This window comes from Agelaius tricolor, unplaced genomic scaffold (assembly GCF_023055355.1).
Source record: "Agelaius tricolor isolate 1412-34295 unplaced genomic scaffold, bAgeTri1.0.p SCAF_1, whole genome shotgun sequence".
NCBI lineage: Eukaryota > Metazoa > Chordata > Aves > Passeriformes > Icteridae > Agelaius > Agelaius tricolor.
Genome location: NW_027269261.1, coordinates 44,497,013 through 44,523,913, shown reverse-complemented (window position 1 = coordinate 44,523,913; position 26,901 = coordinate 44,497,013). Strand labels below are relative to the sequence as shown.

Here is a 26,901-nt window from a genome sequence, read left to right as displayed (position 1 = left end):
CTAACCTTATGGGATGGCCTTGGGTTGCACAGATCATCTTGGCCCTGCGATGCACTGAAATGTTAGCCCAAGATGCTCTTAACCATTTTCATAACAGTTACATGAGTTTTGTTTTTTTCCTACTATTAATAAGAGAGTAAATATCTATGGTTAGAAAAATGGAATTCTTGTTTTAGCGTTTTCTTCCTTAACTATAAAAACTGACCTTACTGAACAGTTTCCTCTTTACAGAGCTACCTAAATTAACGCCCAGTTTGCCAGCTGACAAATGATCATTATTCACAGAATGGAGAGAAGTCTGATTGTCAGTTTGATGGTGATTTTTTTTTATTTTTAATATAAAATGCCTTTTACTTAGCTGGTTAGTTTGACACTTACATGTAATTCCAATTTTATACAGCTCTCGGAATTTTTGATTGTAGCCTTCTCCTGGCACATAGTCTCCAAGACCAATGGTGCTCAGGGAAATGAAACAAAAATAAAATGACTCCAAAAAATTCCAGTCATCTTCCAGGACAGAAAATATTGCTGCTGGGATTAAGAAGAAGCAGGAGACAGTGATGAAGCCGAGGACCATCGCATGGATGATTGCAACGACCTGCTTGGAGAAGCCCCATCGGATGTGGAAGTAGAGCACAGGGCGCCGGGTGACGTACACAATGATGCGCTGCACCACGGCTGTCAGGAACAGCAGCGTGAACGGGATCCCAATGACCGAGTAGATGATGCAGAAGGCCTTTCCCCCATCAGATAAAGGCACTGTGTGTCCATAACCTGCAACAAAGCACAGCAGGCATGGGCTGAGTGAAAGTTAGGAGCTCAGCTGCCAGGCTGATATTGGCTGTATTGAGTGAGAAGAGTAAAATGCACTATCAGTAATTCTGAATTCTGCTACTCTTGACAAATGCTGTTCAATGGTCTGTTTTAAGCTGGCAAACAAAACTCAGTACTAGCCACGAGCAAGTAAATCCAAATATTTTTATATTCCAAAATTGTGATCATCATTGTATAAATGCTTATTTCAGAGAAGGAAGAAAGGCCTAGTCAGGAGTGGAAGCTTATGCCAGGAAATTTGTATTTGATTCTGGGTTTTCCTGCTCAACTTTTTATTTAGTATTACAAAGTGATGTAACTTTTCTACCCACCTTGTAAACTGGAATAATACATACTTCAGAAAAATGTTCCTACATCTACAGTAGTAACACACTAACACCTTTTGTGAAAATCATTTAAATTACATAGAAGTGCTATAAGCAACATTCAAAGCTATCTAATTCCATGTCTCCACAGATTATAATCCATCAAAAGGTATCTAAAAGCAGAACAAACATTTTTCACAGCAAAACTCCAAGGATTTAGCCACTGTGGCTAGATTTTTACCTCACCATTTACACACCAGGAGGATGAATAGTGCTGCATTCAGAGTACAGGAATAGATCCCCTGCTGGTGCCAGCAATCCCAATGTCACAAACCTGTGCAATTGTACTTGTACCCAGGGCAAGTGGCCACACTGCCAAAGTACACCCTGACAGACAGCATTTGGTTCTAAATGTGAGTCATTATCACAGAAGGGAACAGCAAATCCAACCTAAACCAGGAATGCTTTCTTCTGTTTGCCAACCAATAAAAGAAAAAAGAAAAAAAAAAAAGGTATTTTGTTTTCCTTGCAGCTAGGAAATCCCTTGAAATTTAGTCTGGGCACCCTTTACACTGCTATCAAACCAAGCAAGTGCAGACAGGCCCTCCCAATTCTGCAACCCCAGATCAGCCAGCTCATTTGGGTTACATTACTGCTGTACAGCAAGGCATTTTCCAGAGCAGAGCTACTGCAACTAGTTATCTTGAGCAGCCCAGGCAGAACACACAGTGAATTCAGGGTGATGCTGCTTCTGATTTCTGAAGTGCACTCTGCACTCCAGTCTGCCCAGTGCAGCACTAGACCAGGCAGACATTCCATGAGGCCCCCTGGGAACTCTCTGCCTGCTCTCCTGTGAAACTGGCTGTTCTGCAAGTCCCTTCAAGTTTTATACGAACAAAAGAGATTTCTTCTCTACTTTGATGGATTTAATAATAGAATCATTACTTTTTAATTTTTCCAGGGGACTAAATAAAAAATAACATTTCCTTTTCTTAAGATGTACAAAGACACTTCCAGACAATGAGAGACAGACAAAATGTCTTATCACTACAATGTTCAAAGTCTTGTAGAAGAAACACATGAGGTGTAATTTCTCTGTGTTAGCTAACCCAACAGGAAATTTCAGTTGTACTTGAATTTTAATGATATTATGAATAATTTACCCAAGCTCAGTCTTTTGAGTCCCAGTAAATTGTATTAATTAATGGCTTTTTTCCTGCTCACCTTCTGTTAGCTTTATCTGCTTTGAGATAAGAGGATCAGAACTGCACAGAGTAGTTCAATCAGATTTATGAAATTGTAGACAAGTATTCTACTCTGTGCCTAATAATGCTGGAGGTTTGACTGGCATTTCTGACTACTGCCAAGCTGAGGCTTTCTTGGCCCTGCCTATCAGAAGTCTTGGATCTTACATCCACCAGGGCATATCCCATCACTTAATGTTTGAAACTATGACAGAGCATGATTTTATCCACACTCATTTTCATGTGACACATTACTGCCCAGGTGCCATAGGGCTCTTCCACCATCCTTACTGCCTTAACAATCCTTGTAGATTGTTCCTTGTAGAACTGTGACAATCCCTAGGGGAATGAACAAACCAGTCCTTCAAGAACTAACCACTTCTCCTACTCTGTTTGCTACCTTTACATATCTCAGGCTATGACAAGTGGAGAAGAAAAGGATTTCTATTTTTTCCCAGTATGCAACTGCTTTTATGTAACATTTCTTAACAATCCTGAGTGTCAAGAAAGTTGCCTATAATCTTAGTTATCACTGTACAAAAGTCATTAAAACACCCCAAACCAACACAGCTACACTTTAAAAGAGAGGAAATTACAGATCCAAGGCCCAAGTTACTCCACTGTTTGCTCTCAGACACTTGTGCTCTATTGCCTCCCATCTCTGCTCCTGCTCCTGCACCTGTTTGTACTTCAGACTGTGTCCTCTTCAGGGAGGTGTGTGCGCCCATTAGCCTTTTTCAGTGGAAACAACCATGATCAGAAGCATTACAGTTGCAATCCCAAGGTATTATTTTTGCTATGAGAAAAGGGCACTACTTACAAAGGTATTTTTTTATTCTATCCAGTGCACTTGCTATGGTTGACCAGAATTAAATCATCAATGCAACCTGTCTGATAATTGTATTACTGATTATGAAGAAAACAAGATTTATTGAATGCTATATTTTCATACAGTATAATGAAAATACCAGATAACAATCACCCATTTAAAAGCATTGACCATTGAAAAATCAAACCCTCAGAAAACCTGGCCAAGCACTGCTACTCACAGTGACACTAGAGATAAAGGATATCACTCAAAAAAAAAAAAAGGAAAAGAATTCAGCAGAATTTGCCAAGTAAGTAAGACCAATGATCTATCTAGCTCAATGTGTTGAGATGGACCATACTGGATTGATTACACAAAGAGTAAAACTCCACAAGATGTTGACAGTTGAGTTTCAGTTCTGTTCACATGTGGGGATTTTTTCCTTAAAAATCTCTTATGGCTTGGAGGATTTCTACTATTATATGCTTATATAAATATAGAAAATGTCTTTAGCAGTTCTGATGTAATTCTGAAGGTTGTCACAAAAGTAAAAACATACATACAAAAGTGTTTGTTTTTAGAAATAATTTAAAATACTTATATCTTTTTACATTTACTTTGGTGCTGAGTTATACACATCAATGACGTATTCAATAAAAAATTTTCCTCTTGCTGTACTTCAAGTTAAACTTCTGCTCTTACATCTTTCTAAAAAGGCTCAGTCATGACTTTTCTACACTTCTCAGTATGTTGCATCCCTCTTGTGCAAGCTCCAATTTTCAGTTATTTTGTCTTCTGTCTTAGCTTTGACTAGTTGCTCCTGTTAGATCACTCTGTAGGTCAATACATAGAATTGGCCATTATATTCCAGGTAAGGTTTATTTTCTCCCTCCATTTTTATACACACCATGAGACTTTTGTTTTCCAGAGTCTCCAGGTAGCTTCCAACAATGTCCAATTCATAACAACCGGTGTCAAACCTAGCACTGCCTTTGAGCATTTCACACTCTTCCAACCTCTGTTAGCTTGGCACTTGTTGGCAGTGGGTGTTTTTCCCTTCCATCCTTCTCAGACACTGCTTTGACCAATCTAAGCAGTTGTGTATCATCACTGCTTTGTCTCTTTATAGTTCAGTCTCTCCTGTAGCTCATTAATGAGCTCTTCTCTGTGTTAAGAGGCAGTGGCTGTGTTACAGGTTTTTCAGGACCCCAAACTAAGCAATTAGTGCCAGAGTGCAGAGGTGCCATGGTTCTGTGTTGTAATAACCCAGCCTAGACTTCCACACAAATGCCCAGATGGTGCCCCAAAGGGTGGATGTTTGAATGGTGGAGATGGATCTTACATCAAGTGAGGCAAGTAATAGACAAACAGAACTGCTACAGCCCACAGAAAGCTTCCCCCAGCCAGCCTCTCCCAGGCTATGGGGAAGAAACCTGGCAGGTGTGTGCCAGGTTGCAGCACTGCCTCTCTCTTCCATTGTCTATTCATAGTTTAGAGGTACTATTCCTTCTACAAGAGGTTTTGTCAAGCCACAGCTCCCTCTAGCCCCAAGTGACCTGCTGCAACACCACCAGCCCTGTGCAGCACCCTGAGATTGTCAGGGCACGGAGAGGGTTATGTTCAGCACATCCAGTGTCCTCCCCAACACACCCATTCAGATGGCAGAATCACACCATGCAGCGTAACACAGTAGGTGTGCCCATCCTTTTGCTGGTCTGAGTCAGTGTCCTTGAAGAGAAGTCAGACCTTTAAATCAGCTCATAATCTCAAAATGCCCCAATAAATTAAGTGCATCATGTACTATGTATTTTTAAGTTATGCAAAAATCTTTAATTCATCCCAAGCATAACATGACTCACTGGAATATGATGAAGATGGTCATTGATAATATTTACATAATTTCTAGACTTTCATTTTATAAGCCTTTGACATTTTCCACTGTGTTTAACAGTGAAATACATCCTTCTTTATAACTGGTCAATTATCTTCCAAGATGAAAAGGAAATGTCAGGTGATGGTAGATCTGTGCAGTAAGAGAGATCACCTTGGTTGCTGCTATGCTCTTCCTTGCAATAGAAAATAATAGTTTGAGACCTAGTTTTATGAAGAAAGATGTATTTCATTGTTAAACTTATTGGGCTACCAAACTGGAAACACTTTGGAAAAGTTCCCTAACACCGTTTTGCTAAACAAATCAGGGAACCTGGATTTCTAGCCAGGCTGAAATACGCCACCCTACATTGCAGAAATGAGGAGGGAAAATTCCACTGTGACAGGCATTTCTAAGCAGAGGAAATCCATTTGGAAATTACATTTTGCTATCTCCTCCGTTGAGTTAATGAAACTGATTTTGTGTGCATTAGAAGAGGGAAGAGGAAGAAGTGCTGTAAACCAAAATTGATGAAATAATCAGGGAGGGAAGGGGAAGGATATGACAGGACAGAGAAGAGAAGGAGAAGGAGAAGGAGGAGAAGGAGAAGGAGAAGGAGAAGGAGAAGGAGAAGGAGAAGGAGAAGGAGAAGGAGAAGGAGAAGGAGAAGGAGAAGGAGAAGGAGAAGGAGAAGGAGAAGGGGAGGAGATTTTGAAACCTAGTCCATTTCACTAATAAAAGCTTCCTATGCAGCTCTCAAAGCACTGGCACAATTAGTAGACCTGATGAAGGGTGTGGCAAAAACTTCTAAAACCAGTTTTGCCACTAAAGAAAACAGTCATTCAGTTCATTCTCACACAGCACCAGTAAGCGTGATTTAAAAGTGATTTAGACTTCAAGCTGAGGTAATTTAGTATGGTGCTGATCCAGCAGTCTTGAATAATAATATACCCCTCAAACCTCACTAGAATAAAAGTAGCAAAACAGTATTTAAACTAATGTAACCATGAAGATTACATCTTCCTCACAGCAGTATCTCACCTCATCACTTCTCAGTATAGAATTGTTTTGTTAATTTCTAGAAAAAGGGTCTTCTTCCGAAAGTTCCCACCAAGCAACCAAGACTCCAAAGAGATTCCAACACACTGATTTACATGCATCTCCTATGTTGTTTTGATTCCTTCTGAGGCTGTTCTCTGCTGCCACTAGTTATCAAAGCCAAAGACTGCTAACTCCTCAGAGCCAATGTCGTGCAGCTAGGTTTGGACCCTGGAAAGGACTGTGTTCATATAATCAACTCACAAAGGTCACGTGCTGCACCAAGAAAAGCTGAAATAGCTTTTAACACAGTCAGTTTAGTAATAAATACTATATACTAAATAAATACTCATATGAGCAATTTGGCTGACTGTCAGAAATATCTGAACCAAAGAAACAAGGCGTGGATATATTTGCTTCTATGGTCCAAGCCAGTTTCAAAACCAGTGTCTACCAGAACAGCTGTATGTCAGAACATTTTTATCTTGCAAAGCATTCAAAATCTGCCTTGTCTGTTCCTGCACAAGAAGCCATATTTCACCTGCCCAAAGAAACTGCATCCACAGATGCTGGGAAAGGGGGATGCTAATGAATCAAACTGGGGAGAATGTTTGTATGAGGACAAGGAATACTTTCACACTTTATTCATATTAACATGAAAAAGAACAGGTTGCTCTACAGTCTTATGCTTGGCATTGTTTAAACTGCCTGTGGATTTGTACCAGTGCTAGCAAACCACTGATGTTCACTTCCTGTTCTTATACATTTTGCGTTGGCTTAAAAAACTGGTGTGAAAATGGGTTTACTGTGTATGGACATTCATTCAGAAATCATGGTGATCAGTAATAATAATAAAAAACCCCAAAATATTATGCTGGAAGCAAGAATAGTAATACTTCCAATTTCCTACTGAGTATGTTCATAGTTGCCTGAAAAGCCTTCGTGCAATAAGCCCATCCCACCTCTGACTTCCTGGGGAGTCCTACATGAAGAGACAACAAAGGTTCTCATTGACTTGGACCTTTGAACAGAGTGGCACTTCTGGTGGAAAATAATTACCCATATAAAAATACATTAAAAATTTAGCAAATAATTTGTGTATATATGATTTTTAGATAAATGTAGTAAGCCCATAGAATTTAACATGTAAGTATTTAAAACTAAACTAAAACAAATGTGAAAGTATTTTTTTGTATCCTCTAAAAATTCAGTTATTTAATACTTATTGTGCTACCAAAGCAGAATGAAAATATTTCCTTGTCCTCAAAATGTTCAGCTTAAGTAAACAAATACTAGCCAGCCAGCGAACATGAATGGAAAGGTGGAAAAGAATGATCTGACAGGGGCAGTGTGCAACACAGCAGCATCCATATGCCACCTGCATATACACTGGTCAGCTCCCCACAAAACCTTTCTTCTCCAGGCTCAGCAGTCCCAGTCTCTCCCAACCCTCACAGGAGAGATGCTCCACTCCAGTCCCTTCATCCCTTAGTAGCTCTTGGGTGGACTCTCCAGTAGCTCCATGGGTTTTTTTTTTTTTTTTTGGAGGGGGGGGGGAGTGCAGAACGGGAGCCAGCCCTTCAGGAGTGGCCTCACCAGTGCTGAGTAGAGGGGAAGGATCATCTCTCTCAGCCTGCTGGCAGCACTCCTGGTGCAGCCCAGGATAACATCAGCCCTCTCTGCCATCTGGGCGTGCTGCTGGCTCACGTGCCCCTATTAATTATGCAATGAAAACTGAAAGTGCTTTAAGTCTTTTCAAATGAGTCAAAGAAGTAGGATCAGAATAAGGCCATACATTATGTATCAATAATTTTCTTAACTAGAGAAAAATTACTGAACCATTTATTTACAACAAGAAGTCCTGTAACTTTTTTGCTATTGTAAGATCATTTACATTTTTCTAGAGAGATACATGCTGTCATTTCAATCAGCAAGAGAAAATCTGCAGTCAGTGCAGGAGGATTCCTGGACACTACATATTTATAGATGGTAATTTACTATTCAAAACATGATCATCTTGATACTCTTCACATACCAGCAAGGCAGCAGGAGAAACTGTAAGATGCCATGATAAAGAAAATGTTTTTGTATTGGGCTTGTGAGCAAAACTTTAAAACATGAAAATAGTTTGGTTGCAACAGGAGCTTAGATCTTATATCTGAATGTCATGAAAAAAAGCAGTATTTGATCATATTACTTAAGAGATCAGATATCTGCAAATTCCTGCCCAAAATCAATTATTTTGACCACTGGAATGCAAAGTATAGGCACAGGAAAAAAGAAAAAAAGGAACAAAAAAATTTGCATGATCACCTTGTTAACATTAGTATTGTAGCACAGTAAGTGTTGATCCACAGTGCAGAACACTTGGTAGCATGTACCTAAATTCAAGATTATATTTAGGGAAGCCAGGGTTTACTTCAGATTTGCTCTACTCTGTTCACAAGTACTGTAAGCCCAATAATAGCTGAGGTACTCTTTACTGCTTCATGTTGTTTAATTAGAAAGAAGTCCAGTCTACACACTCCAAAACTGTTCCACAAGCGTGAACCAAAGCAGGAAGTCGAAATGATCTGCAGCGCACTCTTGATCTGAACCCAAGCAGAGGGCCAAGAAATAGGCAGACTTCAGCTGTCTTCAGAATTTGAAGCTGAATTCAGTGCTTCCCTAACATCAGCTCCTCCAATGGTAATCCACAGCAGAGCTATGCCAGACCGGCTTAATTTCACAGCTCCCCATACTTCCCTGATGGGCTCCAGATTTTTGGAGGAAAGACTTTCAGTTATTGTTTCTGAATTTCCATCATAGCTCAGTAAGACGAACAACAACAGTATTAAACGTCTGTGAGGCTACCTGAACCCCAGGTCACCTGATAACGCACAAGAACACTCTGTTAATTAAAGGGAAACTAAATACAACTCTGAGCCAAACCAAACAAATTGCTAGTATTTCCCAACTCTCATTTTCTGTCATCAGAAAGACCATCCTTGTCTCTCTCACACCACCACGCAAGGAAAGGCACACCTACAGTCTGATGGGAATTGCAAATGGCAGCAAGCTGTACTATTTTGTCCATTTACACTCACTGCTGTTTTAGACAGTATTTGCCCACAGCAAGTAAGTGAAAAACATCACAACCCTACAGCAGTGATGCTAATGATGAAGTGATTCCCATATCAGCAGTTAAGATGTGGGGGGTGTGTACAAGGAAGGACTTGTTACTAGAGCAGCATAACAGCAGATGGAATCCACTGCACAGGAACCAAATGCAGACATAAGATTAAGTACAAAAATCAGTATCTCCCCCCCACATCTGAGATGATTATTATGAGTGTTTGGTGCAGTATTATCTCTTCTCAACAAAAGTATCAGAGGAAAACATAGCTCAAAAGACAGTAACTTTAACTGGAAAATGATAGCACTCTTTCCTGACGCCACCCGACACCGGGTTTTGCTCATCCTGCCTGGATAGATTATGTATGACCAAAACGGGTATTATCGAGCCAAGGGAACTGTTACACCCTTCCAGTAGAGCCTACATGAAAACACACATTCCTTGCCACCAGAAAGATGTCTACCATGTGTGAGACAGGGCTCCAGGTGAGGCACATTTGCCATTCCAGGGCTAGTAAATATGCCTGTATAAAAAACATGTTCCCTGCAGGAAGAGCTTGTGCTCTCCAGGCACTCAGACAGCAGCAGGCAAAGCTTTCCCACTTTCCCTGCAAGAGAAGGTATTTTCAAACCCTGCCTGTCAGCTACATGGCTCCCATCAGACTGCCTGTTGAGAAACTCCTTCTTGTTGGGATATGCTAAACTTCCAGCCTGTCGTGCAGTCTGTGTGGTCTGGACCCATGCTCCACAGAGCCCTGACAACTTCAGTCATGTTTTTTGGACATGTCATTAAAGATTTCCTGTCTTCTGTGAGCTTCACAGTGAGCTGCAGGGCAGGAGCAAAGACTAAATGTGAGTGGCTTCAGCAGGCAGAGGTCTGCTAAACCTCTGTGCCAAAGCATTCAGGCTTAACTTCTATCACGGATGATAGTCAAGAGGTATGCATGAATTTCCAGGTTTGCCATTTGGGTTTGTGTTTCTTCTTTTCTTTTTTTTTTTTTTTTAAGCTAACAGCACTTTTCCTTTTTTTAAAGCTCAGAATCTTTATACTGGAAATTGGTTCCTCTTAGTGTCATCCTGGATTTAAGATCCTGTAAGGGTTTAGTTGCAATCCAACCAGGATCCATCTGGTGTTGGGCTATTTTTCCCCCAGAGAACTCTTAATAACAGCACATTTCTCAAAATACCTATCCAAAACACAAACATCACATCTTTAGATCTGCCTCTAGCAAAGATTTAGCATAAATAAACAAACTCTTATCTTGTTTCAACAATTCTGTTATCTCAGATTCATTTTCCAATGGAGAAAGAAGTAAAAATTACAAAATTGAATAAAACTCAACCAACAGGTCAAAAGCAAGGTGAGACTTCCTGAGGGCTACTCTGAGAATCCAGCCAGGAAAATTCCAATTATTCTTTTATTGGTTTACTTGCCTGCTAGGCAACAGATGGTCAAAAATCTGTATCACAGTAGGGGCTCCAACAGACTACTTTATTATTAAGGTGTCCTAATAGAACAAACTACCTAAGTCTCAGAAACTTGTATTTGCTAAAAGAGAAATGTGAGTGAGTTTTATTAGGAAAGTTTAACTTGTAGTCCTCTGAAACATTAGAAAACAAGATGAGATTTTTGCACTGGAATGTTCAGATATGTGTGTGCAGCAGCATTCCCATATTAATGGATTTTCAAAGCCACTGATCATCAAGATTAACAAGCAGTCAAAGAAACAAGTTCTTGAAAAACCTTCCTAAGAACTTCAATACCAACTATTGAAAAGGGTTGTTCTGGTTTAATCCCAGGTGGCAGCTAGGTACCATACAGCTGTTTGCTCACTCCTCCCTCATGGTGGGGAGGAGAATTAGGAACAAAAAGTAAAACTTACAGGTTGAGATAATAAATTTTAGCGATTGAAACAAAGCGAAATACAATAATAATATAATAATGACAATAATTATAATGAAAAGGAGAATGAAAGGAATAAAAGCCAAGACAGACAAAAGAAGCACACACAGTTGCTCATCACCTGCTGGCTGATGTCCATGCCATCCCCATGCAGCAATTGGTCTCTACCAGCCAACTTCCCCCACTTCATACACCGGGCATGATGTTCTATGGTATGGAATATCCCTTTGGACAGTTTAGGTCAGGGGGCCATGAGCCCTCACAGCTTCTTGTGCACCTGCTCCCTGGCAGATCATGGGAAACTGAAAAGTCCTTGACTTGGGGTAAGCACTACTGAGCAACAACTAAAATTTCAGTGTGTTATCAACCTTCCTCTCATAGTCAATACAGAACAGAGCACTGTACCAGCTACTAAGGAGAAAATGAACTCTATCCCAGCTGAAACCAGGGCAGAGTACAAGCCTTTTCACAGTTCTTCCTGAGGTTCACATCCTGAAATATTCAAAGTAGGACAAAAAGAACTTAACATGGACAATGTTTTGGCAGAGGTAAAATGTCATTAATGATTAGACTTAGCCAGCAGCTTGTCCACGATATTGATCTTCTCATTTCTCATGTTGATTCAATAAAACAACACTATGAGGATTTCACCTTGACTGCAGCATAGAAGTGGTATATCTCACACAATAGATTTTACACATCCAGATTTTGTCTGTAATTCCAGAAGTCTGCACCTATGGAAAAATTCCTTTTAGCAGCTAAGACACATTTAGCATCTAAATGGCAGTGAAGTTCAGAGGACACACACTTTCTGAACAGACTGAGAGAAGATGGATCTTTCTTTTTACAGAAAAGGTCTGGAACCACAGATTCATTCCATGCTGCAACTTTGTCTTTCCACAGCCCCTCTAATTTTAATGTTACAGGTTTTCAAGTTCTATCAATTATGTCAGCTTTCTACCACTTGAAAGACCTTGTGTATGCATGGTGTACCACAGGGATGTGCCAGGTGCTACTGCTGAACCCAGCACCTGTGCACTGTAGTGCTCTGCTTGAAGACTGGTACAGTTCACTAGAAAAGAGATTTCTAAAAATTTATAATTCACACCTGTTACCATCCCAAATGCACCCTGGGATGTGTCAAAAGCTTTGAATGTGTTGCAGTGGCACTTACTGCAGTGTTTTAATCACATTTCCAGTTACTGAAGAATACCTATCTAGTATTGCAAACTTAATTTCTCGCATTGAAATGAGCCATAATTTTTCTTCCTACCATCTGGAAATAAAAAGAAACAACCAGCTGCAAATTAGTAGGCTCTCCACCTCCACTGTGAAACAAAGATTGCTTTATTGCACAATCAGAAATTACAGAGCATGAAACAGTGAAGGAAACTTGTATTGTGGGCAGTAAGGAATTATTACACAACATTAAAAAATTAGGCCATTTCACGCTTTGGAGTTAAAATCAAATCTGTAAGCAGCATCTTTGCATTAAAATGCAACCTCACGTGGAAGAAAGTGTTATCTACTGGATGTAGCAGGGGAATAGGAATATTTACTTCTAATCTTGTTATTGATTTGACATCTGGAACTCAGGGAAATTACAAGCATCAACTCCCTTGTTTGACAGAGAAAGACACATAGTTCTTGCCTATTTTTGTAAGATATTTCAATATTTCATATATAAGTCAGTCACCATAATGTACTTGAATGTGGATAAATCCTTTTACTATCTTCTGTTTCAATAGCTATTTCTCAGAAACATAAAGATTTTAACAACAACGCCAAATAGAAGCAAAACAATTTAACACAAATAGGAAAAACATCACTAAAGCAACTAAAAACACACAGAACTGAAGTGCATCAAACTCCACTTTCATGCAAGTATGTTCCATCTGGAATAATAAATTATGAGACAATACTTACATAAGGACCAAAACGACATACTTTTTCAGATGAGATGACTTATTCAAAACTCTAAATTACAGTCCTAAATATGATGCTTGATGATACTCTCACGTCTGAATACTGTCAAGCTGAATATATTCACTATTTCAAGCTCAAAATAGAACACAAATTTGCAAAACTCAGTGGGGAAATACTTCAACAGTTGTGAGAACTAGTTAACTGAACCATAAACAGATTTTATAGATACACTAGTCTTATTCAATTACTTACATCTTTAAGACATCCCACATAGCAAACAATAATCGTGGGAAACACAAATTTGATTAGTTACACTGGAATAAGGACAAATGGGATAATCACAGCTCTGTATGTCCTATCACTAAATAAAGGGAAAGGAAAAGAACTGTGGTTGCACATACGATTTATGTTCACAAGCAGATGAAATGTAGAGGTTTTTGCTTATCTAGAAGTTATTTAGAAATAAACAAGAATGTAGCATTTAGAAAGGTACACTACATACACAAGACATTTAGCCAGCAATGTAAAGACACAGACAGAGCAACTTAAATACTCTGTGGTTTTCAAAACCTGTATTGTCTGTTTAGACTAATGGCAATTTGTTTTAAAACAATGCACTTCACTTTGCTACAAAAATTCCTCTTGGTGGGATAGTTGATGATTCCAAAAATTCTTACAACTATAGGATGACTTTCCTAGTGGGAATACATTCTAACCTCTCAGGGCCAGAGTAAGATAGGTGTGCATACAATGAAAGCAGGCAACATTAAATCAGTATGACAATTCATCAAAAAATACTCCATTTGCCCAATCACAACTCTGGACTCACCAAGTCAGTCAAAGACCATCAACACCGACCAAAGATTTTGAGACCCGTGTCCTTAAATCCTTTTCCAGTAAGGTAGCACACATATCAGAAATGCTTAGCCATCCTCTGTGCTGAAGGTTTCATGTTCAGCACCCTCCTGCCAGCACTTGCATTTGCAAACAGTGACCAACATGGGAAAGGCTGGACTGACACAACCTGTGACTCTGTAAGGAAACCAGTGTGCCGTACATGGCACGCCTCAGACCTCAGCATAAAAGAGAGGGGAATGTAAAATTATTGGTAATTCCAAAAGAAAGACCTAGCACTGAAGAGCCTGAGCAGCAATGAGTAAACTGATAGTTAACACATCTTTACAAGGGACAGATTTCTTTGCAAGTGTCTGGTCCCATGAGCACATCCAGTTTCTTGTAATTGTCAATGATAAGAATTTGTAAACTGGGTACAATGGTATGACTGCATTACTTTCTTACTAACTCCTAAGACAATGCAATTTACCACATGACAGTAGTTACCCAACAGGAAAAAATGAAGCTCTCCTGAAGATATGCAGACCTGAAATACACCAGAAAGAAATATTTTAATGATGGCATCTGAATTAACAAAAAGGAGTCCAGTTAAAACTCTTTCAGCTTTGCTATCTGACATTTTAATCCAGTGTGAAATAATGCTCCTTTACAAGGGACAGCCAGCAATTGTCAGATACACTATCAGTACAGGATACACTTTCTTAGGTTACCAGCTCATTTCTTATACCTGTTGTTGATTTGGCTGTGTTTTTTCAATTCTTTCTGTGCTTCTACCACATAGCTACATGAAATGCCTAATCAATCCCAGGGTAACTGCTAGGAAAAAGGTTGCTGTTGGTTCTGCCCCCTCTTGTATTGGTTGCAGTTTGCTCAAATAGTGTAACTCAGAGCAAACTAATCCAGCAGGAAGAGAATATGCTCCTTCCAGTCTAATAAACTGACTTGGCCTACCATTGTGGTCCTGTTGGCCACAGACCTAGCACAGGGCTGGACCCTAGGATGAGAATCAGGGATCCAAAACATCTTCCTACCACTGGCAAAGCTGTTAGGTAGGCTCAGCCCATTTTGTTTTACAACGCCCTGAGCAAATCCTTTGCTAGGTAAAGAGAGGCATCCAGCATGCTAAAGCAGAGAAAATGCTGCTACCTTCTCACAAAGGCTACTCAGGCATTTGATCAGTTATGTGGGCAGCATTATCTGGTGTGTAGTGTGTTTTCTACACATAGTACACAACTGAACAATTCCCTAGAAGGGAGAGGCAACATTTCTGGATTCGCCACTGAAGTAAAGATACAGAAATGTGCATTGCACACTTTGATGTGGCTTCTGTAAAACTCTGTTCAAGTAGCTGTGATTTCCTCTAATATTACTGAGCAGAAAAACTGTTACTAAAGGAAAAGAAGAAAGAACATCAAATGCAAGAAAATAAAAGCCTGCTGAAGTGCATCCACAGGATGGGAGATCAGCTTACTGTATGGGAACACAGCCTAGCAGCAGAAATGGAGAACTGCAAGACAAAACACACAAGTTCCTATTCTCAACCATACTAATGGCTCATACGTGGTCTTTCACAATTGTTTTTCCTTTGTCTTAGCTTATCCTTTAGCAAAATACATACAGAAATGTCACTGATCTCTCAAGATACAGAACATAACAGTGGTGCACTAATCAGCAAAGCAGTTTCTCGTATGCACATGCTTCAAGATCCACTGATAAAACATTATCCAGAAATGTGAAAGATTATCACCATCTTTCTCATGACATCTAAGGACATGGTGTAATGCAAGGTTAAAACCAGGATCTCAAACTTCTGTTTGAGATGTTGAGTGAGCTTCCATCTTTTGCTTTGAGATTCACAGCTAACAATAACTCCTAGGATAAATGACATTTTCCTTGAAGCAGCATACAAAATACTCTCAGGTGGCAGCTAGAAAACCTGACCTGAACATTCAGGTGGCTTTCACTGACTACATAGAGCTGCACTAAAAGATACAACTGAAAATTAAAGACTAATCTTTCCACTATAGGTAGGCAGAATGAAAATACATAACACTGAGGCCTAAATCTAAGGTCTGAGATTAGTCTTGGATTTAGTTTTTTTCCTTATCAACATGAATTGTTGATTCACACAGTGCTGCATCCTGTAGTGTCCACAGTTCCTTGAATACCCAACCAGAGTTGCAGCAGTGGACCAGAAGCCTGACTGAAGTCCTGGATTTCTCAACAGATGTGTAAATGCAGAGAGGTAAATTAAACAATCCTCACATTAAAGAAATTAATTCCTAAGTACTAATCACTCAAATGATTTACAGAATTTTGTGTTGATTTCTGTGCACCAATTAAGAGTTTACAGTAGATGGCATTTTCAAATAATAACACAATTATACTTCTTTGAGCCCTGTCCATTTGCTATACTGCTCAGTCAGCATCCCAACACTAACCAAAACACAGCCATGGAAATGACTGATCATAGAACTGTTAAAGTTGGAAAAACTCTCCAAGATCACCAAGTCCAACCATCAACCTATATAACATATAAGTAACAAGACCTGCTGTGAAGTGTTTAAAATTTAATTGTCCATTAGTAAACCATACAGCCTAGAGCTTCCAGAACTCTACAAGAGATAGAAGTTCTTTGGTTTGCTTTACAGTTTTCTCATTTCCTTTAGGCTGTAGGCTTCAAAGGAAAAGGTCTATGCAATTCTTGTACAGCATACGGCTGGGAAAATAGCTACTTTGACTAACATACAAAGCAGAGATTCCAAGGCCTTCCCATATTAAATAAAATGATCAATTTTTAAGGCTTTTTTCCCCTTTCTGTGGAGAGAGATGTTTGGACTTCTATAATGAAGTCCCCAGGAGTTAAATAAACATCCAAACTAATTTTTAGCAGATCTCTGGACACATTGCTACTTTCTGAACATGAGGTTTTTTCCACTTTAAAGCCACATACAGTAGAGTCTCAGTCTATCAGGGAAGAGGTCAAATCAGATTTTTGCCTTGTGTTTGCATTTGGTGACTCTGAAGTAACATCTTCTTTTCAAACTATATTGTAAGCAAAAGAGGATACCTACTCTAACTTGCTTCTGGACTTTGGTACTAGTACTGCATGTTGCAATGTTTGAGGCTGCCAATCACTCAACTGAGCAAAACAGGTGTTCATAGTGTGCCACATAGTTTTAAAATATCAAAGAAAGTAGAAGACCAAGTGTCACATAAGAGAAAATTCAATACAGGCTTTAAAATAAAATCATACCTAAGTCCCATTCCAGTCAGTGCTGCATCATTTGAGATTTTCTGAAGGATTACTTTTGCCTCTTAATGCTGAGAAATCTTCTCATACATGGAAATAATTATAGTTTTAGTATGCATTTCATAGAATCATAGAATGGTTTGGGTTGGAAGGGACCTTAAAGATCATCTTGCTCCAACCCCCCCTGCCATGAGCAGGACACCTTTCACTAGAGCAGGTTGCTCAGGGCCCCATCCAAACCTGGCCTTGAATATTTCCAGAGATGGGGCCTCTATAACTAAATTCATCTCTCATCCTGCTTATTGGGAAAAAAAAACCAAACATGAGCAATGATGTGTCTTAACCTTATATTTCAGTATCTAATTCTGGTTGGTCTCTCTTTTACCTTAAACCCACTTATATGTCTAGTCTTAGAAACCTTCTGTGAAGAAGCTACTGTTAAAGAATTTAAGGTTATTCAGCTCAGTCAATTAAACAGTGTTTAAATAATTGAAAGACACAGAAGGAGGTACTCATACTGCAAGGAAAATGAAATTCATTTTAGCCTTTTCATTTAATTTTGAGCTATTTTAAGCATATTCAGAAAAAAACCTCAATGTGTCAGACATGAAATGCATGAGGAACAAAATATATGACAAAACCCCATTCTCAGAGCACCAATGCTGCACTTGCAATGATATTAAATTACGCTTGAAAACATTCTATACAGAGATTCTGGTCAGGCCAGAAGTTTTCAATTTGTGGTTAGAGGCAGAAAGCCTCTACTTGCTGTTATCATAACAGTCTGGACTCACAATTTGCAGGAGAAAAATGGAGTTCTGCTGTAAAGTTTCTAGCATTAAATAGTATGCAACTTTGTCACAGGGCACAGTCTCAATTTCTCACACACTAGCAAAGGGTACTTGGAAGACTACAGGGCCAGCTTGCTCCACTGGCAAAACCTGTTTCCCAGCCCAACCTGCAACTGGCATTTCCCTGGTTCCTCAAAGATGATGTGATAGCTTCCAAAGCTGCTGCAGTGACTGGCACAGAATCAGTTTGGAGTACAGACCATGGTAATACTCAGTTAGTAAATGTTTGGAGTCTGGTGACAGCTGGTGTACCGCTTGGATTCATATGTGCTTTTCCTACAAGGATGCTGGTACATTCTGTTTTCAGAGATGAATGTGTATCTTTTCCTTTCCAATCCATATGTTCTTCCAAGAGGCACTTGGATACTTTTGCGAAGCACAGCCACTTGAAAAGCTCTGCTCCATTGATTCCTTTTAGTGCTGCTCTTAACCAGAACCACATTGCTGTTTTGACCTCATAAAAAACAATCTGTATAAGGTTTAGGCAGGTTCTTCCATGAAAAAGATGGCTGGTACATTTCTCCAAGACCTTCTGGGTCACCATCAGTAACTACTGTAGGTCATGAGTTGAATTCCATACAAATATCCTAACTCTCAAGCTGCTGAGGTCAGACCCAGAGAGGCACTAGGTATTTAGGTAGCCAATTCCCAAGAAACTTTTTATTACTTTTCTTGAATCCTGAAGGCATCAAAACTCTCATAGGAATCTTAATTTTTCCTCAAAATGCTAAACTTCTACTTCTTCACAGGGCAAGAAATACTCTTGTCTTCATACGGTTTAGTAGCTTGTAACCTACTTTATAATTAACCAGGAGCAGTGACTAAAATAGACATTAGTCCATAGATATGATGTTACTCTATTTAAAAAACTCCACAGATTCTTAAAATGATGATGCAGTGGGCCAAAGTGAAACAAGGGAAGAACCAAAACCAACAAATAAATGAAAACAGGAGAAACAACAGGTTTAAGAGACCTTTAAAAATTATATTCAGATAAAGTGAAAATCCTACCAAGTAATGGCCAGGAACTGCAGGATTTGGTTGTTAAGTTTTAGAAATCCTCCTCTGAAAGTATACATGACTTTTAACTTAGGACTTGATTTGGAGATGTCGGTAGAATAATAATATGAATTCCAGCTTTACAAAAGGGTTGAAACATAGAAAATGTTTAATGAAAGGCAGTTTTGCAGGAGATGACTCTTGCTTTCAACTGTTTGTGTTTCAGCACAGGAGGAATGACCCTAGGCCAAACACAGAAGGACTACAGAGGCAGCAGTTGCAGTCCTTCACCTGCTGAGAGCTGCTGGTGGGGCTCCTCATCATTGGCAATTTAGCAAGGCAAGAGGAACTGGAGGATACAGAAGTGAGGACAGAGTGTGTAAGAAAGACATTCCACCCATCAGCAGCCAGCAGTGCTGGTAATACAATAATACAGTCTTGGTAATCCATGGCTTCCCCAGTTTCTGTCAGGAGATGTTTTTCCTACTCATTGGCCTGTAAAGAAGGCCAAATATTGGTTTAGAGTGACTCAACGCCCTTTGTTTCAGCAAGCACAAGCAGGATTTTTGGCTTAGCTGACTGCTCTAGCCCCATGAGAAACCAGGAACTACCACCCTGCCTGGAACACAAGACAGGGAGACACCCAGATTTCCTCTCTGCCACTGCTTACTGCAGTAGAAGAAAACAAGACCTTTGTCCTGGGCATACAAGAGATAACGTGTCCAATCTGCTGGCTGATCTCTGTTACTCATCTCTGGTAACTGAGTGCCTTCTGTCCTGAAGTCCAGAACCTAATGCCTTTCTCAAAAATGTTTATTAACATGGATTTTGACAAAATACAGGGGTTTTGGAGATATTCACATCACACATTTTTGGTATGTGTATTTTGGTAGGTTTGCTTGGTTTTGTGTTTTCAGGGGGTTTTTTCAGTTTGCTTGGGCTTTTTAAGTTGTCAAGTCCCCTCTTTTCTTGTTGTAAATGTGATTTTTTTTTTCTTTTTTACTATTTCATCGAACTTTCCCATTATTTTGTGTTGTAAGGCAGAGATACCAGAAGCATCCAAGCTATTTTCTCAGAATGACTCCATACATACTCAACTTTCAGAAATTTCCTAGATGGTGGTCTTTTTGTCTCTTCTTCCTAAGGAGTTCTAGAAAACCCTAGTTCAAATCCTTGTACTGAGAATAACACTATGCCTAACTCAACTGAAATCTCCCACATCCCAGGAGACAGCATCTTGACCCTGGGGCCAGACTAAAATATGACAGCAGCAAATCTGGAACTGCTCCATGGGTATAGAATGAAGGAACTTCCCTTGAGAAGAAAGCAGACACACGGGCAGACAGAATGACTCTTTGTGTTTATAGCACTTAATGCAAGAGGTAGGATGCCTGGTTCCAGGACAGTCTATTGATCTGGAGGCCTTGGGGCCAGTAGCTGTGATTACCTTGTCCCAGAAAACCTTGTAGGCTTCAACCACTTGGCTTCAGATCCAAACAGTTAGCTTATTGAATGTAATCCTTTTCCTCTGGCATCTTTCTCAACCTACCTTTGCTCTTAGAATGTCTCCCGTATAAAAACCACTCTGTTGCAGAGCACAGCACAACCTCCCTTTGCTTCCGAGATCATCCCCAGCAAATTACCTTTTCCTGTAGATGTTATTTCCAAGTAACAAACAACTCTTAAAAGAAAAACAAAGTTCCCAAAGTTTGGCATCCTTACCCTGGTGAATAGCTGCAATTCATCACAACAATTTAAATAATCTATGAGTGCTGCAGTCAGAGCAACAGCACAATGGAGCTTCAGTGTTCTGCTGGAGTCAGGGGTGACTACCAGTGAGACAGATCTGAGTTTAATCCATCACCAAGTTTGTATATTTTCAGATAAGAGGCAACAGAGACTCTTATGTCAGGTCTCTAGACAGACATTTGGTATGAATTATGAAACACATTTATTTGGTGTGTATTAATGAGATAATACAGGCATCACCAGGGACACAGCCCACATATTCTGACAGCAGCAAAAATAACATAAGCATTTTACATTGAATTCAAGCATGGGACAGAAAACCTTGTTTTCCCTAAAGCCTCTGTAAACTGTCCTCTTATTTATTATTTATTACCTTAAGTTATATTCACATCTTTCTATACAGGTTTGAGAGAACCCAGTAGTTTCTTCCACCTGAAGATGTACCTCTCTACTGTAAGAGCCTACAAACCTTATGCTGTCTTTGTAATGCTCCATTGTGATGCTTTCATGGCCTTCACTCATCTTCTATGGATTTGTTCAGATCTGTAATGCAAACTAAATATGCACTGGATGTGGGGCCTGTTCCCCTGAGGGAGAAGAAAGGCAAGAAAATCAAGCACTTGTGAGAAGAACATGAAGAAAATTATGCAGACTGCAGGCTTCTCTTTCCCTGGTCTCTTCATACAGAATGCACTTTCTTTTGCAGTACATCACAACCTCACAGCCTGCTACTTGTCATAAATAAAGGCATAGTTTAGTTTCTCTTGCAAATCATCAGTAGCAATGCTTATGAGAGTTAGATCTAACAGAGAACACCCTTATAAATCAAATGATAGATGCATTAACTCCTCATACAGCTTGGCAGTTAAATAACTTGAATGCAAAACTTTTCCTGAAAGCCATATTGTATCTTTACTAGCCCTTCAACCAAACACTTTCAAAGTAGCAGCCTCTGCTCAGCATTTATCTGCAACTACTGAATTACTACTGCTCCTTACTCCATTCAAAATACAGCGAGCAGAACCCCAAATTCAGCCCACTGTGGATCTTGGGTGATGGTCTCTGAATGCAGCACAATACACCCATGCTCAGCACCAACAATGAGATTGGTACAGGCTGAATTTCGGAGAAAACGCTGCTTTCACAAACCACTTTGCAGACAATCATGTTACAGGCTTCAGAAGTGGTTGAATACAGACAATCCTCCCCTCTCTCACTACCTTAACTCCTGTGGTTCAAATGACAGGTCAGCTGACCTCAATCAAAAAATTTAATGTATGTGTTGCCATCATAGAAGAGGCAACTTCTCACCTTTCCTCTGCAAATCCCTACATCAGGACAAGGCTATCTTCACTTCCTTCTAATGGGTATCTTGCCAAGCCTATCACAGCAGAGAAGGATACAAAGCAGCTGTTCCTCAGCATCCCTCTGGTGTCTCAATGTTATATAAAACCTCCAGCCATACTTGTAGGTGGCAAGGCTTGCAGATGAAGGCAAAAATACTCAAAGCTGGACAGTCAGATTAAGTCTTACAGCCCGTTTGTATAAAATGCCATGGAATATCCTTGCACTGAGAAGACTTTCCAGAAACAAACATAAAACTACAGGCCCCAAGTTCCTAAACTGGCAGCTTCTTTCCCTCCCTACTTTCCTTCAACAAGCAGAAGTCAGTGTACTTTTCATATCTGTCAACACAACCAGTATCAATTTCCTTGGTTGCTTCATTCTGCTTACAACTCGTGTAATGCAGTATTTCCATACTGTACCAATATGGGATAAGATGTTAGACACTGACAGCACACCAAGATGAGTGAAAACACCACCTGCAAGGGTGAGCGCAAAAAATTACTTCATTTTTATTGTTAGAAATAAAAGACTTTAGTACAGATGGCACCACAACAAAGCCAACCAGAAAGAACTGCTTCAGCATAATGATTTGATGGCATCTAGCACTGAGACAAGCAGACCATAGATGTGTGTCAGGTATTAATTACAGGGCATTTCCAAGGCAGATACTACTTAAATGCACACAACTGTATATTCTTAGTGTTTAGTTGTCAATTATTAATGACCAAAGTGCTTCACCTTACACATTGCTCATATGGCATTCTGCACAACTGCTTAAGTTGCATAGGGAGGAATAAAGTCAGAAGAGAAACTTGCTACCTGTCACTGCTACAATCTGCTGAAGCCTCACCACTAGTCCATTTCACTGCCCTTTGCTTGCCCGTCCTTCAGGCAGCTTGTGACAGTCCTGTGACAGCCCATGTGCACAGCAACATTAATTGCTTTCAAGTAGCAATTTGCCTTATTCTGCAATCTCCTTTAAGATTTTTTTTTTTAATTTGTAACTGGCTTTATCATTTTCTTCATGGATTTTCTCTAGTGAGTAAGAAGCCAAAGACTATAATAAGGACAGGAGGGAACAAGAAGAAAAGTCAGGGTTGCCAAATTTAAACACTTCCCCACGTGCTTTATATAGAAAACTGAAAGGCTATGAAAGAAGCCTTGTCGTCTGTACAAGGGGTAGGTGTGCATTTATTTACATATGAGAGACAAATACAGTCAGCTGAACATACGGAGCATCCAGCTGCTCCCTGGAATTTCAATTACACACAGAAACAACCCTCAGCTGGCACCACCAGTAGCAGGGTTCTCTTTTCTGCTTTTGCCCTTACTGTACTTGGAAAAGGGAGGGCATTTCAGGTGTACACTTTACAACAATACAGCATATTTTCAATGTTCAAGCACTTCTGAACAACTGTTTGAGGTGGCCAATCGGGTTCTTGTGCTTGTCATCGCTTTTAATGACCATTTCAAGAGACTTGAAAGATTTCTTGCACAGGTGCAGAGTCAATTGAGGGGAAAAAATGCACCTCACCAGAAATACCTGTGCTCTGGGGAGAACTTGAACAAGCATTGGAGGTACTGTACTGGTCTGGATTTATACTTGTCTACTTGTACAAACTCTAATTTATATTAAATAGTGATTAAGAGCAGCTGAAGGCCACTGCATAAAACAAGAAACAGATGGATTTGGTTAAAAAGGGCCCAAGTCAAAGGACTATCAGACACAGAAGGAAGTACCACCACTTGATGCCTAGTCTACCACATCTGGATGACCAAACTGGATGACCTCAGTTTATGAAGCTCACAGAAATAACAAAACTCACCTCATGCATGACAGACCTCCGGGTTTTCTGCACGCATGCCACGTAAGTGGCATTTTCTAAAAGGTTTTCCATTTGGACAATGGTACATTGAGTCTTCTTCCCTGGCAAGGCATCTATGATCAAGCCAGCTAAACATGCAGGGCCAGCTTATGCCTTGCCCTTCAGCAGACATGCAGTGGGAAAGAGATATCCCTGCCTGAGCAGTACTACTCAAGCCAAACATCCTTAGCTGTGCATCAGCAGGAAGTGGTAAGGTGTTACCAACTCAGACCCAGCCCCACTGTCCATGTTCCCCACTGTGAACATTTTTTGACTGAGTCCTTTAAAAGAAAAGTAGGACCTTTTTTCATTCCTTTTTTATTATTATTTTAATGTGAGTTACTACACTACAGAAAAACTAATTTGAATATAAAAATAGCTCTTGGAAAAATAATTTACATTTTATAGTACCTAACAGTACAACTGATTAGAGATGAAAAAAGCAGGTCAATTCAGCTCCTTAAGTTTTAAGTGCTTTATAGCTTTACTGAAAGAAAACGAAAGAAAAAATTTGGGTGCTGAAGTACTATCACAGTTCTATGCTTTTTTTCATCAGCAGTATTCCTATAATGTTGATTAATACTTGGAAATTTATTCACTGAAAGCATTTAACTGCTTTAAGTGTGTAACTTTCTCTCTTCTTACAAACTCTAGTAATTAAGAAGTGGGGAGGGGAGGTGTTGGGGGGGGGACACCCATAACCCTGTCCTATTCTTTAAAAACACAACTTCCTTATAACCCTAGTCTGTATGCTCAGTGGCAACTATTTATAGGACAAGCACTGCCTGTTTGAGATCATTCAGGAAGCACTAACTTATGAACAGGTAAGCAAATTATTAAATGTCATTATTAGTATCAGCTGATTAAATTTCCCATTATAGAAAGAGTGCTAACTTGGGGGCAAGGAGGAAAAAAAAAAAATAAAGAAACAGTGCATCTTTTATAGCAATATCAATGTACCGCCAAGACACAAAGCCCTCTCTGGCTGGACAAATTTTGGGGTGATTTTTTAAAAGCTTTTCTTATTTGACAAGCCCTTATTATTTGTGTCAGTGACTTGCATTCAAATCACCAGAAGCCAGCTTCCCAGCACAAATGCCTGCACTCATCCTTTAGAAGGCTGTTCACTGTGATGGTATGTGAAATGTAACTACTGTAAAAATAAGTGTTTGTAGAAACTATGGTCAGAGGAACGTTTCCTCGAGTTTTTCAAAACACCAATACAAACTGCTATCTGGAAGAAAGGCAGCATTATCTTTCAATCACTTATATGCAAATATTAAATGGAAATTGACAGTAAAACATGAAAATGAAATTTAACTTCATTATAACCGGGTTAGCAGTCTATCCCCGTCCATCCCTGTGTGTGTATCCCCCCCCCCAGGAAAGAATCAGCCAGGAAAAAAAAAACACCAAAAACCACCACCAAAGGAGAACGCAAAGGAGTCACCTCTAGAAGCATTTAAAAGTTCAAAGAAAGAGCCGGGCATCTCGCCGGATTTTCGAGACCGCCAAGGATTTCAGGGTGAGGGAATGGGCAGCCTGGCTCTTGGCGCCGAATTCACGGGGGGTCAGTGATGGGTGATGCACCCTGACAAAACACGCCTGTGGCACAGGAGCGTTTGGGAAGGGGGGCTCCCTCCAGAGCCCCCCTCACTCCCAGGACTGCGGGACCGGCGGTCGCTCCGTGCCCCCGGCCCCGGCCCCGGCCCGCAGCCCCGGCTGCCCCACACCGCCCCGGCCGCCGCCGCGGGGCCCTCGGGGGTCCGGGCCTCCCCGGAAGGCCTCCGGCAGCGGGAGAAGCGCCTTTGCCTTACCCGTGGTGGAGAGGACGGTGCTGGCGAAGAAGAGGGAGGAGGTGAAGTCCCAGTTCCAGTTTCCCGAGGCGTTGCTGAGCACCGAGACGCCGTAGTTGCTGGCCTCCAGCACCCGCACCAGGAACTGCTCCAGCTGCTGCTCCGAGAGGCAGGCGTGCTCCTCCAGGAAGCGCTGCTTCAGCTTGCCCAGCTCCTGGCGCAGCAGGTCTTCGTAGGGTAGCTCTACCGATGAGAAGACCACGGCGCCGAACACCAGGTAGAGCAGGTAGCCCAGCACCAGCAGCGCGAAGCACCAGGCGGAGCGGTGCTGCTCCACCAGCCGCACGCAGGAGCTGCCCGCCAGCGACTGCAGCATCTTCCCGAGCCGGGGCCGCCTGAGCCCCGGGCCGGGCCGGGCCGCTGAGGGGAGCGGGGGCTGAAGGAAACAGGGAAGGGAAGGGGGAGTGCGGCCGGTGGCTGCCCCCCGAGTGGCCGCGGGCTGACTTGGAGGGCGCGGAGCGGCGCTGATGTGGCGCTCACGTGGACGCGCGGCGCAGGTACCGCGGCGGAGGGAGGGACGCAGGCAGGGAGGAAGGGCCTCCCCCCTCCTCCTCTTCCTCCTCCTCCTGCTGCTCCCGCCGCCTCGTGCTGGGACGCGGGCGCTTTCTCTCGTTGCTGTTCCCTGTGTCCGAGTAACGCGTGGAATCCCCCCCTGGCGCTCCGAGAAGCCACCCGAGAGCCTCCCCCCGCCCCGCGCTGCGGCGGAGGTTTATTCCCCTTTCCGCACAAAAGTCTCTAGAGATTCCTTGCCCCGCTGCTCCCCGCCCCCTGCGGTGAGAAACCCCCAAAACAGCAATTCCTTCCACTATTTGTTGTTATTATTTACTTATTTATTCATTCATTCACATTTCCACGCAGCATAAGGTGACGCAGTGTGAAGCGGGAGGCTGACTTTCATAAAGTGCAGGACGAGTTCAAGGAGAAACCCCGATGTCAGGTGTTGAAGTCCTCCTTCAAGTCTATAACTTCAAAATGGGGCCTGTCTGGGGGTGCGGTTTGAACCAGGCGACCTCTAGCAGCTCCCCAAACAAGCTAAAGGAGTCTTTGCTCTTGTGAGACACTTTCTTTTTAATAGTGTGGAGTG

The 26,901-nt window shown here is 41.0% G+C and overlaps 1 protein-coding gene across 1 annotated transcript in view; it reads right to left on the bottom strand.

The window, feature by feature from the left end:
• The window catches only part of KCNK1 (potassium two pore domain channel subfamily K member 1), a 31,689-nt gene extending 5,177 nt beyond the window's left edge, over positions 1-26,512 (bottom strand). The window contains exons 1-2 of the mRNA XM_071432014.1: positions 25,779-26,512; positions 379-774 (exon numbers count right to left, since the gene is read on the bottom strand). Of these exons, the coding sequence (XP_071288115.1) occupies positions 379-774; positions 25,779-26,133 (751 nt within the window). The 5' untranslated portion in view covers positions 26,134-26,512. The remainder of the gene's footprint in view (positions 1-378; positions 775-25,778) is intronic.
• Positions 26,513-26,901: the final 389 nt, after the last annotated feature.